The 23,203-nt window shown below is 36.6% G+C and overlaps 1 protein-coding gene across 1 annotated transcript in view; it reads left to right on the top strand.

The window, feature by feature from the left end:
- Positions 1–6,956: 6,956 nt before the first annotated feature.
- Positions 6,957–23,203, top strand: part of TTC39B (tetratricopeptide repeat domain 39B) — a 23,430-nt gene continuing 7,183 nt past the window's right edge. Inside the window, exons 1-13 of the mRNA XM_009328063.1 lie at positions 6,957–7,075; positions 9,030–9,106; positions 10,222–10,289; positions 12,289–12,353; positions 12,518–12,623; positions 14,055–14,120; positions 15,785–15,893; positions 16,783–16,850; positions 16,939–16,998; positions 17,313–17,474; positions 18,548–18,639; positions 18,952–19,072; positions 21,209–21,320. Coding sequence (XP_009326338.1) covers positions 6,957–7,075; positions 9,030–9,106; positions 10,222–10,289; positions 12,289–12,353; positions 12,518–12,623; positions 14,055–14,120; positions 15,785–15,893; positions 16,783–16,850; positions 16,939–16,998; positions 17,313–17,474; positions 18,548–18,639; positions 18,952–19,072; positions 21,209–21,320 — 1,225 coding nt within the window. The remainder of the gene's footprint in view (positions 7,076–9,029; positions 9,107–10,221; positions 10,290–12,288; positions 12,354–12,517; positions 12,624–14,054; positions 14,121–15,784; positions 15,894–16,782; positions 16,851–16,938; positions 16,999–17,312; positions 17,475–18,547; positions 18,640–18,951; positions 19,073–21,208; positions 21,321–23,203) is intronic.

Below are 23,203 nucleotides of genomic sequence, written 5' to 3'. Positions count from 1 at the left end.
ATATGGCCACTGGGATTTGTATTGGAAGATACCTGGAAGAGGGCACTGCTTCAATACTAGTCATAAAATAGTTGTGGTGCGCAAGTATGAGAGAGTAAAAACTCATTCTTGCTGTCTAGTAGATCTCAACTTTGATTACTGGATTTTTTTAAGACAATCACTGCAAATTTGGTATTTAAAAAAGAAAATCCCCCCCCCTTCTTCTTCCCTTCTTGAGAAACTATTTGAAAGCAACTAGCCATTTTTCCTATCAGGAAAGGTAGAGCAAATGGAATGTGTAATCTAACCAGGCATGGACTGAGTGAACTGTAGTTTCCTAAAAAGCAAATGTGAAATGAGGCTATACAGGCATGGGAGCGCATGGTGGTGATGGCATGTTATTGAGGGACTAACTCAGGTCCTTGCTTGTGTACCAGAAAAAAAACAGGCCTCTAAATCTAGCTAAAAATCAGTTCTTCGAAAATAATTTGTTAGCAGACGGTATTCATGCAATCAGCTGATAAAATTGAGTGTTTTGTTACAAAACTTTCAGTCCTTATAAATGAGTCTTTTTTTATTATTAGTTCTTAACACTGTTCTTTGGAGGGCATACTACTTAAGACATTTAAAGAGGCCATGTAAATGTGTACATTCTCTACTACTTATATAAATATTCTAATTTGCAGATTTGTTTACGTATTCAGAGTCTGCACAAAAATAGAATTGCTTTCTTCATATTTGTTTTGATAAACATTTTAATTCTGCTTTACTGAGTAGGAAGTGTAGGATCTTAAGCATACTTATTTCTGATAATTGTTAATGGGAAACCTTTAACCAGTTGAGCAGATTTAGTGTGAAGTGCTAAATCCATTCTTTTGCCAAATAGGCAGGTTGCTTTATAATCTGGAGTCTGTGGTTCTCTTGATCTGGGCTCTGGAAAGAACTTTACTTTGGGAGTATGAAGAGGTGTTACAGGCTGAGGCTTTGGCAGGTATCCAAACTAAATGCTCAGCCAAGTTATTTTGTTTTCTGGATTTAGAATCTAGAATGTGCAAAGTACTAAATGAGTTTGTGGTTGGCCTTGATAGGTTGGGGTTTTTTTCCCTCAACTAAAGTATAGAAGGTGTGATTTTGTAATGTGAGGAGATAGAGATATTCTGTGTGTCTCCTACATGGTTTTCTTGGTCTATAGGTTCATTTTTCGGGAAGGAAAGATGGAAGGTGTCTCTGTGTCAGAATTGTAAGCCAATTTGTGTTTTGGCCTGTAAATCCATGCAAGACATGAACATGAAGTGATGATTTGCATTTACAATTTAATGTCTGATGTTCTAATTTTTCAAAGATTGTTCAAGTTAGATCTGAGAAATGCAAAGTCCCCTGTTAATTTCAGTGCAAGTAGCATCATAAAGATAAAAAGCTGTGTCCACTGAAACATGAAGAAGAAAGTTCTTAAACCCTACGTGACCTACAGCAAATTGCTGCTTTCTGATAAAAATTCATATGCTTGATATACCATTTTCCTTTTCCCCTTATCAAGGAGAAGCCAAATAGAAAGAATTAATTGGTGTATTTGAGAAACAGAGGGAAAAAGTAAAAAATCAAAGAGATTAAGCAAACTGTATTAAAAGGGAAAACAAAAAATTTTGCATGATCCTGTTGAATTCATAGTGAAAATGGTGTCTCATTTTGTAACTGTCTTGGAACAATGCTACTACTCTTTTTTTCCATGTCTCTTGAGAGGTATGTTTCAGAAACTCTTGATGTAGTATGTGTAGCAGGGGAAATCTGAAAAATAAACTTATGGATTTACTCAGAAATACTTCTGTCATTGAGTAGCCTTGATTATCAACTATCTTGCAAAGATGAATCACACAGGCTTATATACCAAAGATTTAGGACTTTGAAAATGGAAAAAAAACCCCAAACAACCCACTTTAATACAGTTCAATTGTAACACTTCAGTTAAAGTAGTCTCAAAGCTTAAGGTTAATAATAAAACCAGTGAATTTATATTTAAATACGCAATGTAAAGCTTTCTGAATAAAAATAAAAGACCATAATATATTCTTATAATTAATGGAACTGCCTTGTAAAAAATGAATGTCTAGATAAGAGGTTAAGTAAGATTAGCCAGTGTAGTCTGCATTATAAATTGTACCTTCATGTTCTATATTTTCTAGTGCAGTCTAGGGTATGAAGGGTGGTATATAAACAACAACAAAATGCTGACACTTTTTTGTCTCCCTGCAGCAGGAGAAAAGATACTGCTGTTGCTTTATCTGAAGGTTATTTATTTGTTATTGGAGCTTGTGTATTTATACATAGACCTAAGTAAACTTGCTGTACAATAACTTCCCTGAAATACTTTTAAGAAAATGGGAAGGCAATTTAGATATCTAGCTTAAGGGGTATTTAAGTGAGAGAATGTAAAACTGATAGTGGCAATGGGACAGTATGTCATTGGTGACATATACCAGCAATGAAGAGAACACAAATGTAGTAGATTTGCTCTCCAGTAGCTGTACAGTACTAATCAGTACAGGCTAATAAAGACTTTGATACCTGTACCTATACCCTACACAGTAGGGCAAACGTGGGCCATGTTGCAGTGCTTGTTCCCCAGGCCCTCACCGAGGACTAGATGTTGGGGTGAAACCTGAGGTGTGATGGGCTGGCAGGAACCCTACGCACATGAAAAGAGAGGCAGCCGCTTTGCTGGTAAGACTTGTTCTGGTTGACTGGATCACCGTGGTGCCCCTTCTCTGCTGGTGTGACAGTGGTACTTTTGTTGGACAGCTGGAGATCAGGGCTGTAGGTTGCATGGAGGTTATGACCTTTCCGGCAGTGTGTGTGCGGCTGAAGGATGTGAAAACTTAGCGAGTGGCTAACGGTAACAGTGGAAGCAGAGCTGCAAATGCTTCAGATTTTAAGAACTGTAGGTTTTTGTTGCATAAAATTACATAAATTTTAAAATTGTATACATAATAAAGTTGACTCCCAGTATTGGAGAAAATAAAGGTATTTAAATTGTATTTAAAATTGTTGGTAACAGTCAGGTAAAACTGCCGGATTTTGACTGTTGGGCAATTCACTACTTCATTATGAAGGGCAGGATTTGCCTTTTGGTATGTTCAATAATAAATATCTAGTAGTTGCCAAGTATTGAGTTAGAGACTTTTATTTTTCTACAGAAGGTGAATTTTTCAAGTACTGCCACTAAAAAAATGACAGAAAATAAAGCTGAAAAAGAGTTTTGGGATGTCGTCTAGCCTTCTCCCAATTTCCTGCCCCAGAAGGGATACAAAAAATAGAGCCAATGTTCTTAAAGCTTTTGGGTGATGGAGAGACGAGGAGGGTAGGGGAAGTTGGTGATTCTGTGTAAAAACAAACAAAAAAACTCACAAACAAACAAAAAAGCCCACACAAACAAACAAACAAACCTGTCCAGTCATATTTTCATGTCCCCTTTTTTCTTGGTTTGTTTTTTGTGTGTGTTACTGTCAGATTTGGAGCAGCTGCACTCCTTTATCATTTCTCTTCTTAAATTTCTCCTGCAGGGTTCTTCTCTTCTGGACAGCACTTTAATATTAATCTCATTGTCATGATCTGTTACTTATCACTGCTTAACCTTACTTGGATAAAGCCCGTTATAGAGCCTAAACCTGTTGTTGAGCTGTAGACAGATTATCTTTTCCAGATCCAGCTGTGTACAGAGCAGGCTGTGTAGCTTCCACCTATTTGTCACTACCATGAATGTCCAGTTTGTCACCAGTTCTGCCCATGGAGTAATTCACGAGTGCTCCCGAGTCTTTCAGGCAAAACTGGCCGAGGTAGCGGTTTTGTTAGATGGCTTCCTCTTAAGCAAGTGAAGGCGATTTTACTTGAATTGAATTAGGAAGAACAAAAGCTTTTGGCATAGGTGCGGGCTTCTGACAGGACTATTTTTGGCATAGCTGTCTGCAGAGTGGGTGTCTGTTTACTGCTTTCTCAGACAAAAATATTGTTTTGTCATTTCTCTCAAGATTTAGATCTGAATACAGAGCCTGAAACTGGATTTATACTGACACATAGAATTGAGAGCTTGGACACAGTGATAAGTTTGGAGTATTTTGTGTTATATAAGTAGCAGTAAAAATGACTCCATTGCATATTGACTGGTAAAAAAAGGACAGCCATAAACATCACTTAAATAAGCAAGGAGGGCACACCCATGTAGCATGGATAAAGTGTTAAACATATGACTTGTTTTTGTAAAGATAGATTTTAAAAATGAGTAATAAAATGGCTATAAAAGACCTGTGTTATGTAAGGAAATAATATTTTAATATTTTGACTAAACTAAGAATCTTTTTTTAGGGCATCCAAGATGGATCTCAAGTCTGCTCTGGAAGAATGTTCAATGGCACTGAACTTATTTCTAAACAATAAGTTCTCTGAAGCCCTGGAACTACTTCGTCCATGGTGAGGTCCTGTTATTTGCTGAAGTTACTGTAAACAGATAGTGTAAAGTATGCTATCTGGTAGCTGAAGATTAATTTAAGGCCTCTGAAGATAGTAGTTTTCATTTATTCCCTTTTGTCCAAAAGCATTTCTCAGTATCTTTGGGCTTTAGCAGTGCACTTGTTTCTCCTTAAGACCATTGCAAAACCTGTTAGTGAAGCACTGAATTGTTCTGTTAGTTTGTCATTCAAGCTGTCTTTCCTCGTTGCAGAGGGGAAAAGCAGGGGAGCAAGACCTTATCCAATGAGTCTTTGGTCAAAGAATTTGTTCAATGGAACTGCTTTTGACAGGACAACAAAGCTGGAACAAAACTCCAGAATACTTTTTGTTGCTTTTTATATTACATTTGAGTCACAGTAGTGTTTACCCTTAAAGCCCACCTTTAGATCTTCTGACTAATTCTGCCTGTTCCCCTGTTGCCTTTGCTCCACTGAGAAGAAAAGCATGGCAGTGCAAATATAGGGAACTAAAGAATACTGAAAGGTTTGTAGGATAAACCTAGCTTACCTGTGACTGTGTGGGGAGGCAATCTGGATGACTGTTCTTTAGGACTGGGATCTGAATCCCATTCACTGTTCTTTTCCTGTCTGTCTCTCAAAGATGCATATGGTGTTGAGGAATGCGTTAGTAGAGCAAGGTAAAGTTCCTGCTCTGCAGTTTGGTGATAGTAGGACTGGATTAAGAATGATGGGTTGGTGGTGTTAGGTCAGTAGCATGGACAGGTGGAAGAACACTGTTAAATGAAGCCTTGGAAGGAAGACACAGCTATCAAGTGTTTGCTTTTAGTGGTATGGAGAGCTCTAGTGTAGAGGAGGTAGGCAGGAATAACACCGTTTCAAATTAGCTATCCTTACAGCCAAGCGCTCTTCTCTGAGCATTGTGCAGTGTTTGTAATAGAGCAATGCTTTGAGAAGGCCCACCTGCACTTGTGTATGCTAAAACTATTTCTGGGTAGTATTGCAAAACACTAAGTTCTGCATGCAAGGATTATGCATGTGTGTATTACTGAATACACACACATATACTTTAACCAAATGTTTTTCTATGTTTCATATATATATTTCATTTTATGTTGTTGTAAAACAAAGAAACCTTGTTTCATACAATAGTGTTTTTATGTACAGTGAAGTATTTGTTTTAGTTGACGTTTGCTATGAAGAAAAAAATACTCTAAACTCCATGGTCTTGATGCTTTCAGTCCCTGGCAACTAACAGACTTTGAGCTTATTATATAGCATATTCAGCTAATCTTCAGAGGAGGACCTAGCCTAGCAAGGAAACAAAAAAACACATTTTAAAAAAGAAAAAGGCCAATTGTTTTACTGAAATTTTACTGAAATCAGTCTTTTAATGAAAGTTAAACTTAAGTCTTCAAATAATGTAAAAATTTTAGGGAAAGTGTTGATATATTTAAGAAATAAACACCCAGCCCAAGGGTCTGTCTTCCTTGACTCTGCTCAAAGTTTCCTGTCTTCAAAACTATGTTTGGTGGGTGGCTCCTTGATTTAGGGGGAAGCAAAAAAGTTGAGGAAACTGGAGAGGATCCAACAGAGAGAGCTGGCAGCACGGTTAGAAAACTAGAACATATGACTGATTAAGATTATGAGAGCTGGGTTTGTTTTAGTTTGGCAAAAAGGAGACTTGAGCATTAATCTAATAGTGTTCTGGAGCTACTGAGGGGAAGTTGCAAAGACAGACATCCTTCTCTATAGTGGCAGATGGTGAGACAAGAGGCACAGTCACCACAAGTTGAGGCTTGGGAGGTTCAGATTGGACATTAGGAAAAAGTACATTGACAGTACAGTAGCAGAGAGGCTGCCAGAGGGGTATACAGTCTTCATTTTCTTGAACCTCTTGAAACTTGGTTAGGCAAAACCTGAGCTCACCTAATACAACATTGGCAGTAGTGCTGCTGCAGCTGGTAGGTTTGAGTGTATGACCTCCTGTAGCCACTTTCCAACAACATTTTTTTTTTTTTTGATTGTGTAATTATGTTGTGAATGCCAGGCTGGTTCAATGTAGGCTTTTATGCAGGACTGAGCATGTGCATACTGACTTTTTTGTGACACAAATGCAGATTTTTGTGTCTTTGGATCAAGTAGTGATGTTAGAAAGATGTCCTTGCTTCTTATGTTAAGTGAAAGCAGACGAAGGAGTATTTATGTCAAGGCTTAATTAGCTAAATTAGATATACCAGTGGACTATAAATGGAATATAATTAAGTGCAAATGTTTGTGTAACCCAGTTTGGATATTTTCTGGAACTTGCTGCCACAGTATCCTGTGGAGGCAGACAACTAGCACCCAGTGGAAGATGATACTTGCTAGGTTATGTTCTCATGTCCATGACTTTCCTGCTTTATTCTTCTGTCTTTTCACAAATTAATGCAAGTGTCTCAGCATTTAATTTTGTATTGTAATTTAAAGTTTTGCTTAAATGCAAAAGATTTATATGTTTGCCGTAGGTCTAAAGATAGTATGTACCATGCCCTTGGGTACAGCACTATTTTAGTTATGCAAGCTGCTATGACCTTTGAACAGCAGGATATACAAATGGGAATTTCTACAATGAAGGAAGCTTTGCAAACCTGCCAAAGGTAAGCCCAAGCAATGAACATTTATGAGGTACTTAATCCACTAGTGTTTGTTTTAAGATATCCCAGCTGTCTGTACACTTTTAAAGCAGGCTATTGTCAGTGTGATAGTGATCTAGATTTGGAAAGGTGGAGTAAGTCTCACTATCCAATTATTATTGGTAAGGATATGTTTCCTAGTATTGCAGAAACAACAGACTTCTTGGGTCTGGGCATGTGTAGCCTGTAAAGTTAGTTAAATGGTTGGTTGCTACGTAACTATTGGTTACATACATGGGTGGTTACATACATGGTTGGTTGCTACAGACCTACACATAAGCTGACGCTGCATGATTGAACTGCCTGAGCTATTTCAACCTGTGACTTTTTGTTTTCCAAGGGATCAACAATTTAAAAGCTCCATATTTTGAATTTTAACTTTCATCATTAAAATGTTCTTTTTTTAAAAAGCTGTTTTCAAAGGGTGACCCAATAGTCTAGTAGGATTAAGCTTGTACTGAGGTTTCTTCTAAACCCAAAGCAATTTATTACTGTTACAAATGTGTTTAGCTTACCTTAAAATTTTAAGGGCTATTAATTTTAGTCCCATCAAGAATGATCTGAACCTTTTGCTTCTGGTTTTGCTTGGAACAACAATGAAATAGAATAGAAAATAGAAGTTATTAGTGACTTTTATTTTTTTAATTAAAAAAAACCTTAGAAAATGGGTTGTCACAGCTAAAGTGCTTAAGCCTCTGACAAAACCAGAAATGAGTGCTTAATTCTGCTGTACTGGTTCTTCATCGTATTGATTAGGCCATAATTTATCATGAATGGTCTCCAAAGAAATTATCTCCAAATGTTGTTAGTTTAGACATTTAACATCACCTCCTTAGCAATGACAAAAAAAAGAAAAGGAACCGGGACAAAACTATCAGATACTACCTGAAAAAAATAAAGGGTCAGCAGTTTCTGCCTCTTTTTCAGGTTCGTCTGAACTATGTTGTTTAGTATGCCTGAAAGTTAGGTGCCTCTTTGTACTTCAGATAGTTTCAATAAGGGCCTCCATCTCTGCAGGATACAAACTTTTATGCATACGTGCTTTGGTCTAGTCTGTCACAAAACTCGTAAAAATGCAAGATAAAGGCAATCAAACACTTAAAGGTGAAGAATTGCCAGAACTACATGTGCCTTAACTGACCATTTTCTGTGTATGCATTATGGTACCTGTAGTGTCATTATCTTGTCAGGATCCTGTGCTTTTCAGTGTGCAGAATAGTGTGAACAAACAATAAGCCAATGCTTGGTGTTTATAATTAATGACTTCCAGGTTTAAAAGTATGTTCCTTTTCTGAATGTAGAATTGTTTCTTTAGCTTCTTCGTAAAGCTGAGTTGTTTGTAAACAGCAACAAATTAATTTTTGGAATGCTGTACTAAAATAAACTAGCATTTTATAACATGGACAGTTGAGATCTGTTGAAAGTAAAATATGTGACTGTTTTGGCATCATCTGGCATGAAATGCCATAAAATACTGAAGTATTTTTGTTTTAATTTATGTTGAAAACAGAGCTCCTTTTGATTTTTCACTCTAATTCTGAGTGCAAGTTTAAGAAATGGAAAAAAGTAATTCATAAAACTTTGAAGTCCAGTTCAAGTGGCTTGTCCAGTGTCAGAGACACCTCTGCAGCTGGTTGGTGGAAGTGGGGTAGAAGCCCACATGTACACTTAAAGTAGACTAAATGCATGCTTGGAACATCAGTCAAGGTTGGATAGGCTTCTGAGCCTGGATGCATACCGGTGGCCATGATTAAACTACTCAAAGAATTGCAGCTATTGGCAAATCATCACTTTACTAAGAATGTCTATAAATTGTGGTCGGAAAGGGTTAAGAATTATAAATAATTAAGTTCAAGTTTGTGTTGAAATGACGCTCATGCTGTGTGGGTTTCCTTTCCTCCATGTACAACTGATTTAGATTCAGGAAAAGAAGCACAGTGGTGGAATCCTTGTCCAATCTAGTTTCTAAACAGTCAGTGGATCAGCTGAGTGAAGGTAAGTGGTTTATAATACCGATAAAATAGCAAAGTGAAAAAAGCTCAAAAACACTACCAATGTGTACGAATATGCTTAACTTGACCTAGTCTTACAGTAAAAAACAAACAAACCAACTGTATGGTGGTTTTTTAATTTGAACGCAAAGCTTCTCAAAATGGGGGATTCAGCCTAATTTTTTTTGGTTCTGAGCATGCATGAATTAAGAAAGGAATGACTTTCACAACACGTTATAGGACTGAAGAGAGATTTCCTTTTTTTTTTTTTTTTTAAGACAGCTCCCAAAAGTTTAAGAATCATTGATGCTGTGGAATATGTCCTTATTATTAGTTGCATTGGAATCTGAGTATATTAACAGGTTTTGTGCTTGTCTGTTTTGCCTTAAGGTGTTTTGGGAAATGGTATCAGTACATTGTTCATGGCTCTGAAAATGCTGATCTCCTATTTCTGATTCGGGCAGAATCAAGTATGCATTTTTTCTAACCTGACACAAAAGAATCCTGTTTAATACTGGATGCATCAAACTCACCACGTGTGCACTGTACATACAGCAGCCTTGTGCATGTGGCTGGTCTTGCAGCATGAGTGCAGAGTAACTCGTGTCATGTGTGTTAAGTCAAATGTACTTTAGTGCTGCATGAGGACAGAAAGTCTGCCCGGGGCTTTCGGTTTGTTGAGCATGACTTGGTGAAAACCTGTTCATAATGTCTTCCTGGACTTAGGAAAAGCCTGAGCCACAGTGAGTGTTACCATTCGTCTGTAAAAGTTTTTTCTAAGACATGGAAGGAGGGTTGGAAGACCTAGTTGCTGTAGGCTGATATTTAAACTTAGGATCAATGGAAAGTACAGGAGATCATCCACCAGAATGACAAGTAGCTTTTGCCCTAGGCTGAAGTCAGCTCTGGCAAGATCAAAGTTTTTGCCTGAGGAGAGGTGAAATAGAAGACTTCTATTGGGATTTGTGTGTAACAGCTATTATTCAGCAGTTATCAAAACAGCAACAGCAGAATCTTGCTTTTTTTTCTTTTCTTGGCAGCATTTTATTTGTTCCGTTGACCCCAAGAAGAGAATATTGACAATATTCTGGCAGTAAATAACTTTTCTTTCTTATATAGAGGAAATGCATGCTGAAATCTGCTATGCTGAATGCTTACTACAGAAAGCAGCTCTCACCTTTGTACAGGTAAAGTCAATTTTTGTTTTGTATCTCTGTGTAGCAGTTTAATGGAAAGATGTTAGTACTTGTAAAATGTTGTTCCCGCAATAGGTAGGGTATTTAAAAACCCAACTTTTTCCTAGTGAATGAATGTTATTTCATGGCGGTGATTGAAGTATGGTAAATGCTGTGCTACCCAGCAAAATCCTCTCTTTGTTTATATGAATAACCAAAGATGTTATTGATACTCAGGAGCCAAAAACCTAAGGTATATTGCAGTCTTATACAGATCGTATGTTTAAATGACTTGCATCACATCTGACAGTGTTCAGCACTTGTTTAAAAAGATGTTCAAATATGAGGAAATGTCTTGTTTGAAAGTGCAAGTCTTTTTTCGCATGAAAAGGGTAGAATGTTTCCCAACTAACAAAGCTTCAACTGGTGCACACTTGTCTCCAATTCATTATCACTCTCCATGCACTTTTGACACGGTGTCAGGAACAATATAGCTACGAATTATTATAAAATGAGCATGCCTTAGCGTTGCTGAGGTAGTAATTCAGTTCACAGGAAGATCTGCTGTTTAATACTGTCTGGTGCTTCTTGTTTAGCTTGGGGTTCAGGGACTTCATGCTACAGTGTTTTCAAATTTGATTTGAAATTTGATTCCTGAAAACAGGAGTTGTTATGCTTTTTTACATATGAGTGTTTTACAAATGTTTAATGAATGTATTTTAGATAATCCCTTCAGATACAAATTATGAGAAAGAAGTGAGGCACAAAGATACTAAGATCAGATGGATCTAAAAAGTTAATTTGGCAAAGCTTTATAAACCACTTAATACAGTACTATGGCCAGAAGTGTCAGGAAATAATATTAATGGAATACCAGTCTTTCCTATAACTGACTTTCTCCTTTACTAACCAAATGGAAGCAACCCTCTTTTTTTGTTTTGTTGGTGGGATTTTTTAAGTGTGAAGAGAATTTTTAAACAGTTGTTGAAGGAGGTGAGTTTAGGACTGTACAAAATGAAAAAAACCCTGGGGGTATACTTTCTCTAAAGCAGCACCTTGCTATCCACCATGTCAGAGATCCGTTGCTGTTGACTATAGTACCCTGCTCTGCTGATTGCTGTCATGCCCCATAGTTTTCATCCTTGACTGATGATTCATCTGAGGAGGATGATGATAATGAAAATGTAACCATTCAGAAAGAGGTAGCAAGAATGCTTGTACTAAAACACTTGCGTTTGGATGTTCAGTATTGCAGACAAAACAATTGAGGTCTTTTGAAATGGTGACCCTTTTATGGAAGCCAGAATTTCCTTTGGTTGATGATTCTGGGGCTTTTTTTGTGCTTTTTCATTTTCCACATCATATATGCTGTCCCCAAGTATTTAAATGTGCGTTTCTGAAATGCCTGCACACGTTCCCCTTCTGTGTGAATTCTAAGAGAAAAATTCTGTCCTGTTGAACTGTTAACCATCTTGCTTTTCAGGAATTTATTTGTGATGGCTAGTACATTGTGGCTTTACTTTGATTTTTCTAGAGGTTAATAAGTATACATGTTGGGTAGTACATGTGGTTACTGTTGATCAGGAATGGGAATTCATTTGTTCAGGGGGTTCTTTGGTTTGTCTTCTGCCAGGTCCTGGGCTCACTTGTGTGTGTCAGAATTGGTATTTCAAAACTTTTCTAAAAAGTTCCTACAGCACCATCTGGTGGAGAGCTTTCTTGGTTCATTTATATGCATTGGAAATTCTGTTAAAAGTAACTCTGACTTTTTTTCATTCCCCTCTTAAGTTTTAAAATTTGTAACATGCGCCAGAGAAATGCTTCCCTGACAACTTAAAGCAAGTGTTAACTTCAGTCTTAGAGATGAGTCTAATAACTGAAAAACATTTTTAATATTTCTAATGACTGTTAAGTTATAAATAAATGTAAATGTAGCTGGAAGACTTTTATATATGTGTTATTTGTAATAGCTGATTGCACATTTTTGTACAATTAAATTTTTTTCTTCCAGGATGAAAATATGATCAACTTTATCAAAGGTGGCCTCAAAATTAGGACGAGTTACCAAATATACAAGTAAGCCATTAGAAAACACTTAGATTCAATGTTGGTATAAGCAGGTGCAGTTGCATTAATGCTTCCACAATAAAAAGAAATACTTTTATAGCAGTCATAGAAATTATATGAAGTATAATCATTAAGTCATGTTTCCCCTTCCCTCCTTTTTTTCCTGCATCAAGAGAATGCCACCAGGTGCTACAGATGACTCAGGGGAACAAAAGCAAAAATGAAACTTATTACCAATTTGAAGGAGGAGTAAAACTTGGAATTGGAGCATTCAACTTGGTATGACTTTTTCAGACTATAGAAAGGCCGTTGGGATAATTCTGTAGGTTTCTTTCTTTGCAGATACAGTACTGTAATCCTGTTTTAAAAATTACACATTTTTAAAATGGAGATACAGGCTTTGAAGGTTTTATGCAATATGAAAACAGCAGTGGCTTTTTGCATGCATGCCTTCTGGGATCTTTCTACGAATCTGAATTGTATTTAATTCTCTTGGGCTAATTTATATATGTATTTCTTAAGAGGAAAAGCAGCTACATCTACCTGTGTGTAGCAGGAATTTTTACGATACTTATGCTGTTGATTACAGGATGCCTGGAGTGACTGCTTTTTTTATACACCCCCATGTATACCATTCTTTTGCTTCAGTGGCATACTGTGGATTGGCATAGATAATTACAAATTCAAAAGAATGAGCAGTAGTTTACTGAGTTTGGGCATCCACTAGCATTTGCGGATGCAGGGTTTGTTGTACTGGGTACATCCACTAGTGTGTTTCTTTACAATTTACTACAGTTGCATTTTCACATCTGTCATTGCAATGGTGAGAGTTGATTTCTGCTGGTATGTTAATTTCTGTATCATTCAAGACTGGAGCTGGCCAGTTCTGATTATGGTCAGAAGAATGCAGGTCTGTCTGCACCTGTCAGTCTTTAAAACCCAAACAACTGGTAGATGTCTGTGTTCATAAGTGCTCTGACCTTTCCTATTCTTCATGAAGTCTCCTCAGTTAGGACGCTTAACAGAAAAAGTGTCCACTGGGCAGAGTGTATTAGGGTGCATGGAGCTTTCAAAAACTGACCTTCAAATAGACCTTCTTGTAGTGCTTGTTGAAAAGGTGGTTGTGATCTTTTAAGTTTTCTGTTGTGTAGGATGTGGAGAATGCAGTAAAAAGGGGAACAAAAAGTGCATGTAATAGAGGGCTAAAGGATGATAACAATAGCTAGTATTTCCAAAACAAGCATGCTTGCTGGTCTGCTAATTCAGTGCTCCCACAGTAGGAACAAGTAGAACTTTTGTGATAGCATTGTGTCATTTGGTTGGGAGTAAAGGAAGATGACAATTATAGACTGTGAATACTACCAAAATAGATAATACTTTCATTCCAAATGACCCACAATTTTCAAACAATTCTGATCAGTTGAAGACAGAAAAATCTGTCATTATCTGAAGAAGGACAGCTGGACTCTGTCTTGCTGTTTCCATGCTGGATGATCGTCAAAAGTCTGAATTTCCCTGAAGCTCAGACTGATTGTGTATTGTTGATGATGCATGTCTATTTTCAAGTTCTTTTGTGTTTTACTTTTTCATTAATGTGTAATGGCATTTAACATAGTAGCTGGCATTTTTGGTTCAAGTTTATAGTGGTTTTACTTTTTTATTTAAATGTATATACGTTTTTATCTTATTTTTGTTTGAAATGTATTTCAGATGCTGTCACTTTTACCAGGAAGGATCCTCCGACTTTTAGAATTTATTGGATTTTCTGGCAATAGGGTATTGGATCTGATATTTGTTTTTTCAAATTAGTATTTTCTCAGATAAAGACTGGGTGGATTTAACGTCATATAGATCACTATACTTTTAGTGTGAAATATATTGTTTATCAGTATTTTAGTGTTGTTAAAAAGATGAGAAGTGGGCTAGATGATGCAGGCATAAAAGCACATACAGTGCTGGTCTTGAACAACCATGGGAAATGACCAGTCTGCTTCAGAGGCGGTTTTCAAATTGCAATTTCCTTTCCTTTTGCTGATCCTTAAGGAGAGGATATTAGCTTTCTTGTCTAGCCTATACAGTCAGAAATTAATGTTCCTCATACCAGTAACTGAGGGGAGAGTCAGTTCTACATTTTTCTACCCACAATCCCAGCCCATTTCTTTGGGAGAGGGAATTTCTGAATATCACGTGTCACTGTGGAATCTCAGTACATCCTTTTTCTCATGGATGAGGAAAGTATTTGTAATCATAGCCTTGTTTTTGTAAACCTAGCCTTGTTTTGTAAGTATCTTACTGCCCTTTAAACCCTTTTTGGCACCCATAAGAAATTAAAAAAACAAAACAAAACACAAACGCAAACCAAACAAAGCAACCCACAGAATTATACGTAACTAAACTTCAAGTTACTAACTGGACAAAGTGTCACTGTATGGTCTTATTGCTGTTAGCTTGTCCACAATTACGGTTTTGCTAATGTAAAATTAGACTTCAGTAGAGACCTGTTCATTCTGTTTCTTCCTGTGAAAGACCTGGTTCATGCTGAAGCCTGGTTCCATAATATACATATTTGCCCTGGCTGAAAAGGCAATAAAAGCTGAAGGGAAAATAACAAACAATTTTGAAGGATCAGCACATTTTTTTGTATGGTGCTTGAATTCCTCTATTACGCATCAAGTTGCTATGCAATAGAACTCCTGTTAAGTTAATATTTGTTTTGAGGCAAAACTGTTAAAATCTGATACGTTTCTGAAGAGCCACTGCTCTTAAGCAGGGAAGCTCTGAGCTTATCTCAACAGTCCCCCAAGCAGTCAAGCTGTCATGTAATGGACATAAACTGGAAAGGATGAGAAGTCTCATGTGTTAAGAGCTGAGTAAGTCTCCATGAATCTGGATTCCTTCTCTCAGCACACACGAATTCCATTGTAGCTTCTGGAGGCAGTGTCTAGAAGTTGGTGTGTTAGCAGAGCTAATACTTTGATCAGAACCTCAAAATAGTGGCTGACTTGATGGAAGAGAATTGAGGATAACCAGGGATTTCTGTGAAGGAAGACTCTTGCCAACACGTAGCACTGGAAGGGTTGAGAGAGCTTCTCACTGAACATAGAATTAAAGATGTTCTTCTGAAGGGCTCATAGCCAGAAAATAGTGGGGAAGGGATGTAGACCTGTGTGTCTGCATGGTCTGTGTGATGTTCCCATTTCACCAGAGCACTGAAATGCATGGGTAATTTTATTCAATGTTAGCTTAATCTTCTTGCTGAGAGCTGTCAGCTGTGGTAGTACTGTTTTGGTAGAAGGTTCTGTTGGATCTGAGATAACAAAGTGCTAAATCAGGAAATATTTGTATCTGAAAGGAAAACTGGATTTGAGGGAGCCAGAAACTATTAGTAGTAACTCTATATACTGATAGTTAATTCTGCATGTGTTTGTGATGTTTCTTAGGAGTTGGGCCTCTGTCAACTACGAGAAGGCGCATCTGGCAGCAGTTTGAGGGCCATTCTGTGTACTTTCACCCTGTTGGTTTATCATACATACGTCTCCTTAATCCTTGGTGAGACCCACTGTGTAGCTGTTCGGTCATGCTACACATGATGATAGATATTGTGATTTTTTTTAACTGATTTTCGAAATTGTGGCCAACTAGCTTTGTAACAGGAGATTGCTGTATACTTAATTATGATCTGAAATGGGTATCTCTGACTGACAAAACTACATCTGCAGAAACAGTGAGGGTAGATACCGTTATACCAACATCTTGTTCCATTTACAGGGCTGTCTCAACATGCAACAGCAAAACATCACAAAACACTTAAGTTCAGACAAGTCCTTATCTATAAATTAATGTCAGATATTGTGAAAACTATCTCCAGAAAGAAGTCTGCTCCCAAACAATTTACTTGGAAGTTCAAACATGTAGAGAATTAATTGCTTTTGCCACATGGGGCTAAAAGTCACCATTAATTCTGTATCCATCTTTGACATATATTTTCATGTTCTTTTAGTTTGGAAGTGTTTTAGTCCTTGTCCCTTAGGCTCATCAGGAAATTAAGGAGAACTTCATTTCTTTCAGTATCACCTGTACTTCATTATTGAGCTCAAAATTAGGAAAGGAGGCAGCTGAGGAACGTTTTCTTAACTTGCTAAAGCAATTTAAAGGGATTTAAAAATATAAGTAGGATCTGTGATGGAACAGTTTAAAGAATATTCATATATTCTATTCTGTTTCTACTTACAGACATTTACTATCTTAAAAGCACTTAGTACCTTCAGGACAAGAATTCAGTTTTATAGAAACACAATGTGATGAAATAATTCTGCTTTTTCATAAAAGCAGTCATCCATTAATCTATTCATGCCATAATATGATTTGGAAACCAAAATCTTAATCTGTGAAACTCATCTTTTTAAGTACATTGAGGTTGGTTTATTATGTTTTCTAGGTACAGGGGAAGCCAACCTTGAGGAAGCAGACAGTCTCCTCGAACCCTATCTCCAGAAATTTCCAAATGTGTGTATTCTCAATAAATTTTATAACAGCAATGTACTTCCCTAAGCTTAAAATAGTAACTGTGTGTTTTTTCTCATCTCCTTTCAAGGGTTCCATTATGCTATTTTATGCTGCCAGAATAGATATACTGAAAGGAAATTTTGAAAAGGTAAATCAATGTTTTTCTTTTTAAGGTTTTTATTTGTTCAGTGTTCAACTTGGGAAAAAATATCTAATTCATCGAAGTAACTTATTTTAGTTGGACTGATAATTATGCTCTTACCCCTGTTCATGTTCAGTGTCAATATTGATTCCATCTCTCTCTCTCTGTGAGTGAGACCAAAAGGGAAGTTTATCTTGTTTTACTAGTCAGGTGTTCTCCACTTGGGTGCTAGGAAAGAATTTGCTCTGTCATTAGACATGGCTCTCATGTGGAGCTGTAGTTGAGCCAATTTTCATCATTCTTACTTAACTACATTGTAGGCGCAGTTGAGGTTCCAAGAATGCATAGCAGCCCAGCAAGAGTGGAAACAGATTCATCATCTCTGTTACTGGGAGCTGATGTGGTGCTACACCTATCAGCAGAACTGGCTTCAAGCATATCGGTATGCAGACCTGCTCAGCAAAGAGAACAGGTGGTCTAAGGTAAATGGGTAGGTGGATGTTGTTACATACGGGTAGCCTCTCCACAGTTAAATTTGCATTTCAATTCGCACAGTAAGTGTACTTTCTGCTTTCTTCTGAAACCCATAAGCAAAGACACAATGGCACCGAAATGGTAGGTTTAACTGGGTGGTTAAGGAGGAATTTTAATTTCACATTCTGAAGCACCAGAGCCATAACTAACAATGCTTCAGCCCCCCTAAAAACCGAGGTACTTGCAGAGTTGTGAGAAAGAGGGAGAGGAAAACGGTTAACTTGCATCTCAAGTCAAGTTCTAATGCTCACTAATAAAACTTGGCTGAAGAAACTGTGTCTGTTAGTTAATTATAAACAGATGAGAGCACACCTACTCAGCAGATGCTTTGTGACATGAAATGAGAAGGCTGCTGGAGACAGGGTCTCACGAGAAAAGTTGGTGTATCTACCTTTTCCTTGTAAAAATGTTTCTTGAAGTATGAACCAAGCACAATGTGCAAATAATTTGATACATCATTTTTGTCCGTTCCTTTCTAAGGTACTGTTTTATTATGTTTAGTGGAAAAGGGGATGCATCCAATTCTTGACAAAAGAGGAAGAGAACAGTATATTCAACGTGAAGTGCAAATGTCTCGAATAGAATTATGGATGTTTCTTTTTTCTCTGCAAAGTCCAGTTATTGAACTTTCCTTGAATCAGTACTCAGATATTTTCTTCTGTTTTTTCAGGCATGTCTCTACACATAACAGATCATATAATAACAGTAATGGACTTCAGAATAATTATGTCATTTAACCTCATCTCTACATCAGTGTTTTGCATAACAAATTGTCCTGTTCTTTGCAGGAGAGACCTTTAGCATTCTAATTTATTTAGAATATTAATAAATATGTTGAAAATAAAATTATAGTATAAATTTTGTGACGAAGGAAATGCTAAAATTCTATAGTTCCACCTGCCTGAGAATTACTGGAAACACTTTGCTGCAGCAAGTAGGGTGAGAGATTTGGGTCCTTAGTGTATTGATTGAACACGGTGAATTAGATGCGGTAATATGTTGCTATTTCTTTTTGAAATAGGCAATGTATGTATTCCAGAAGGCAGCAATTCTATGTATGCTTCCAGAGGATGATTTGAAAAGGACTGGTGAGGACATTGTATCTTTATTCAGGTAAACATTTATAAAGCAACTATAAAGTGCAGTCTTTTTCCCCCATATAAATGTTTTTGACTTGAGTATCTTTGTCTTGTGTGACTTACTTCCTACTTATAACCATCAACATTTCAGTTTTTCTCTTTGCTTTTAGCATCAGAATATTTAAAATGCTGCTTTTATTAGCAAACATACGTCCTATGGTCTAAGTCGTGTGAAACAATTTAAGATGTTATACTTCAGAGGCAAACAGCAAATCTTACTAAATGAAATAAGATGAAATAAAAATTACATAAAGCAACTTCTGTTTTCCATTTTCCCTCCTTGTAGACAAGTGGATGGTCTAAAACAGAGAATTGCAGGAAAATCTATCCCAACTGAGAAGTTTGCAGTAAGGAAAGCTCGACGCTATGCAAGTTCTCAACCAGTGAAGCTGATATTACCTGCCTTGGTATTTATGCTTGCTTTCTTTTCGTCCTTTTCAAATAGAAAAGAAATAAGTATAACTCATTATACAGGGAAAGAATAATATTATCAGGTAGTACATGTCTGCATTTTTTTTAATGACTTTTTTAAAGAATTATTGCACTCATGCGATGGAATTTTTGTGAAATGTACTAGGGGCTGGATCATGCTATCAGCTACTAGCAGTCCAAAACCAGAGCCAGATTTTTCATGTGAAAGTTTGAACATACGGAGAATGATTGCTGTTGCCACATCAGGCTGAAAGTCACCTTTCAGCTAGAAACCTGCATTGGGTTTCTAGCATATGTGTTCATGTTCTTCAGTTTGGCAGGATTTCAGTCCTTGTCCTCCAGACTCATTAGAAAGTTAAGGAGTACTTCAGCACTTTCTGTTCTTCTGGTGAAAATGAAGAGTGGTGGTTTTGTTTTTTTTCTTTTTCTTATATTGAGTCTGACTAAAATGTGCAGAAGTTAATGATACTTTACTAATGCTATACTAATGCTATTCTAATTTCCCATGCTTTTAACTTCAGAGGCAGTAGTAGTGCACAGTCTATGTGTGCACAGCAATGATACTATGCGTGTATGTACGCTAAAATTTTTATACATGGATAATTAGCAACAACTGAAGATGAAAAACATAATTTGAGAAGGAATTTCTTATGTTAAAGCTCATTGATCTAGAAAGAGGAGTCCAAAGAAAATTAATCTATCAGTTTTAAAATGAATTGTATACTCAATTATATATAAAGACCAAAGTAATAAAGTTGTCTTGGGCTTGTACAGCACAATGCTATTTAGTTGTGAGTATGTATCTTTGGTCTTGCTGTCAAATCCAGTATCTTTTCATTTAAGAATTTTTCCATCATGGGTTAAGTAAAAATAAACAGTGTGTGGTGCTCCGGCAGTAAGCATAAATCAGACAGGACTACAGAATTGAAACAAACCTCGCATAATGTAGTTGATAGTGTCAATAATGCTATTTCAGACTTTGATAGAACCAGTTTTTTTCTCCCTCTGAAAACCCACGTAGTTGCAGCACAAATGTAAGCGAAATATTTCAACAATGTATTGTGTCAGCTTCAGAATGACATCAGGCTTCATATTTCAGAGGTGTAATTACAATTCAAATACAGTAGAACAAATGATACTCTTGTGTTTGCGATGATTGAGTAAAGATCTCAGCAAATTTTGTATTGGTTAGCATTAACTCTGTATGCTTATTCTCTTTGTGTTACAATGTCGTAATATTTAATGCTTTGAAACAAGCATATTGCTTACTATTGTAAGCAGGATTTGCCTTGATTTCTTTTTTTAAAAATAAGATTTTGTAGGAATTATATTGGAAGCGTGTTGTTGGATGTGTGTACTGGAACCACATTTTTATCTAGAAAGTTTTATCAACTTCCAGTGTTGCTTCACATGGAAGGTAACAGCCTATAGATTATAGCATCTATATATAAATGCACACCAGTGTGTGTTTGGGTGCATGCGTATATGTACTGTATATACATGCACACACCCACAAATACACACACAAATTTATCTGTAATCTCATAGGAAGTAACTACTTTCAGCTACTTCTTCATATGGCAGAGCCCACAAGTTGAACCCAGAATACCCAGTTTTGCTGATGTGTTACATGGGTGATGGTAAACTATCACGTGATAAAATCTGTTCAGTTTTGTTTTTAAAAATCTATGAAAATACATGATAGAATCCATTAAAAAGGTGTCAAAACATTCAAAACTTAGAAACCCAGGTTAACTTTGCCCACACACATTCAGTGTCATTTTGTGTGCCCTATGCATAGATACTCTTATGCAACTTTAATTAAATGATTATTAAGGCAAATGTGATTGTCTTTGTAAACTTGCACGTAACCGACAATGTCCTGTACTCGTTGTGGGTGGTTATTTGAAGTTGTACAGGTACTTCTATTCATGGGCTTCTCAACAGTGAGTCTTTTGGCTTTGAAACCTTTCATATTGTTTAAAAGAAGTTTTTGTAGGCAGTATTTTTATGTACTCCAAAATGTTCCATAACAGCTGTTCAAAGGATACTCTTTAGTTAAATATTTATGCAATTCCATGAGTTTGTCTTGTTTATTTTTTTTTTTCCAGGAAATGATGTATGTCTGGAATGGCTTTGCAATTGTGGGCAAAAGAGCAGACCTCACTGAAAACTTACTGGTAACAATCGAAAAAGAAGAAACTGCTCTACAAAATGAAACTAGTAAGTGATCAGTTGAGATGGAATTAATAAGCTGATAAGAAATGCTGACATTTTTCTTTGCTTCTGTCTACTAATGTTCTGTGAGGTAAGTGTTGACTCGGGCAATGTGCTATTAAATCTGAGTATGGAAATTCTGGAGCTGCATGAAAGTTAGCAGTGGTCCTTCAATATGTTCTTTATCCGGCTTGATTGATGCTGCAGAAGAATACAGAAAACTCGAGGATGTGAGGTTATTTGTTACAGAACTTAACTGATTCTTAGTAAGACGTCCCAGTCTCTGAGAGCATTCTTGGAACATAATCCGCTAATTTCTTAAATGTCTGAAAAACACTTTTTCTAAACCAATTTACACCACGCTTTAACTTTACTACAGAGGACACATACTGAACAGAATATGACTAAGTATAAAGGAAGTAATGAAGTACTATGCATGAGTCTGGTTTTTTACTTTCTGGCAAAATAAAACATGTTTGCTAGTTGTAAAATAAAACATTTTTAATAAATAAACTTTGACCATGGTTTTTGATCTTGATGTATTTGAAGCATAGATGTTCAGGATAATGTTTAGAGAATCGGTCCATATTATTAAGTTCCTAAAGGAACTTAAGTTCCATTATTACAAGAGGTTTACTGCAGAAGTGCCTGGCTTTATCAGGTTTTATCAGGCAAGTGCTGTCATCTATCGTGAGCTTCTCAGTAGACTTCTCTTGAGTTCTTCTAGAATGAATAAATATTATCTTTTTGCACATGAAACTTTTTTTAATGGTAATTCACTAGAAGTAATTTCTGTTGAACTCAGATTTTAATCACACTTATCAACAACTTAGCAAAAGTTAACTCTTGCCACATGATTAAAACATTAATTATGAAATGTAAAAGTACATATAATTATGACTTACATATAAACTGAGGTGATGCATCAGACATTATACAAGGACATATAAGAAGCTCATAGTGGTAAAGTCTGGATGGTATAATAAACTAAATGAGAGTAACTTGCAATGCCAAGACTGAATTGGGTCCCTTAATTTTTTTTTTCTACTGTTCTTCACCTTCCAGCAGAATCAGTAGTGTGCCTCTTAAATCTCAAGTGTTTTTCCTTTTTTTGTTGTTGTATTAAAACCAAAATGTAGCAATATGCAAGACATCTGCAAATAAAGTAATGTTCCCATGAGTTCTGTGCGGAGTGTTCTGGCAGAAGCTGTTGGGAACTGGAAGCTGTACGTGCAGAGGCTTGTACTGTAAGTGCTAATCAGTTGTAACAGTGAAGTAAATTTCCTGTCAAATTCCTAAGCAGAGATGCACAAGGTACTAAAATAAAAAGAATAGAAATAAATCCAGAATGTTTTTCTTACGGAAATGTGCAGTTTACAAATAGGATGTAATCTGATAGTATATTTGGTTTTTATGCTTTCTATATCTTTTTTAGTAATAACTGCAGTCAACAAAACTGTAGTTTTGTTCTGGACTTTGCATCTGGGAGCCTGATTTGCTTTTAAAGACATGGTCTCAGACAAGATAAAGACTGATTACCAGAACTGCTGCTGAACTGAGACCCAAAGAAAGTGATTAAGGCTATTAGCAGACTAGTAGTGGCAAGGATACAATATTATTTTAAGAGACAGCTATCAGTACTAGATAGCTTGAAAGGACTGCTAAGGTGCTAGAAAGTAGTGTGTTAATTATACACAAAGGTCATTTAAGGATTGAGACTCAGAATCATAGAATCATAGAATCATTAAGGTTGGAAAAGACCTCCAAGATCATCGAGTCCAACCGTCAACCCAACACCACCATGCCCACTAAACCATGTCCCTAAGCGCCTCATCTACACATCTTTTAAATACCTCCAGGGATGGTGACTCAACCACTTCCCTGGGCAG

This window comes from Pygoscelis adeliae, unplaced genomic scaffold, assembly GCF_000699105.1.
Source record: "Pygoscelis adeliae isolate BGI_AS28 unplaced genomic scaffold, ASM69910v1 Scaffold45, whole genome shotgun sequence".
NCBI classification, from domain to species: domain Eukaryota; kingdom Metazoa; phylum Chordata; class Aves; order Sphenisciformes; family Spheniscidae; genus Pygoscelis; species Pygoscelis adeliae.
Note: the sequence above shows the minus strand (reverse complement) of the source record. Positions and strands in the feature narration are given on the sequence as shown.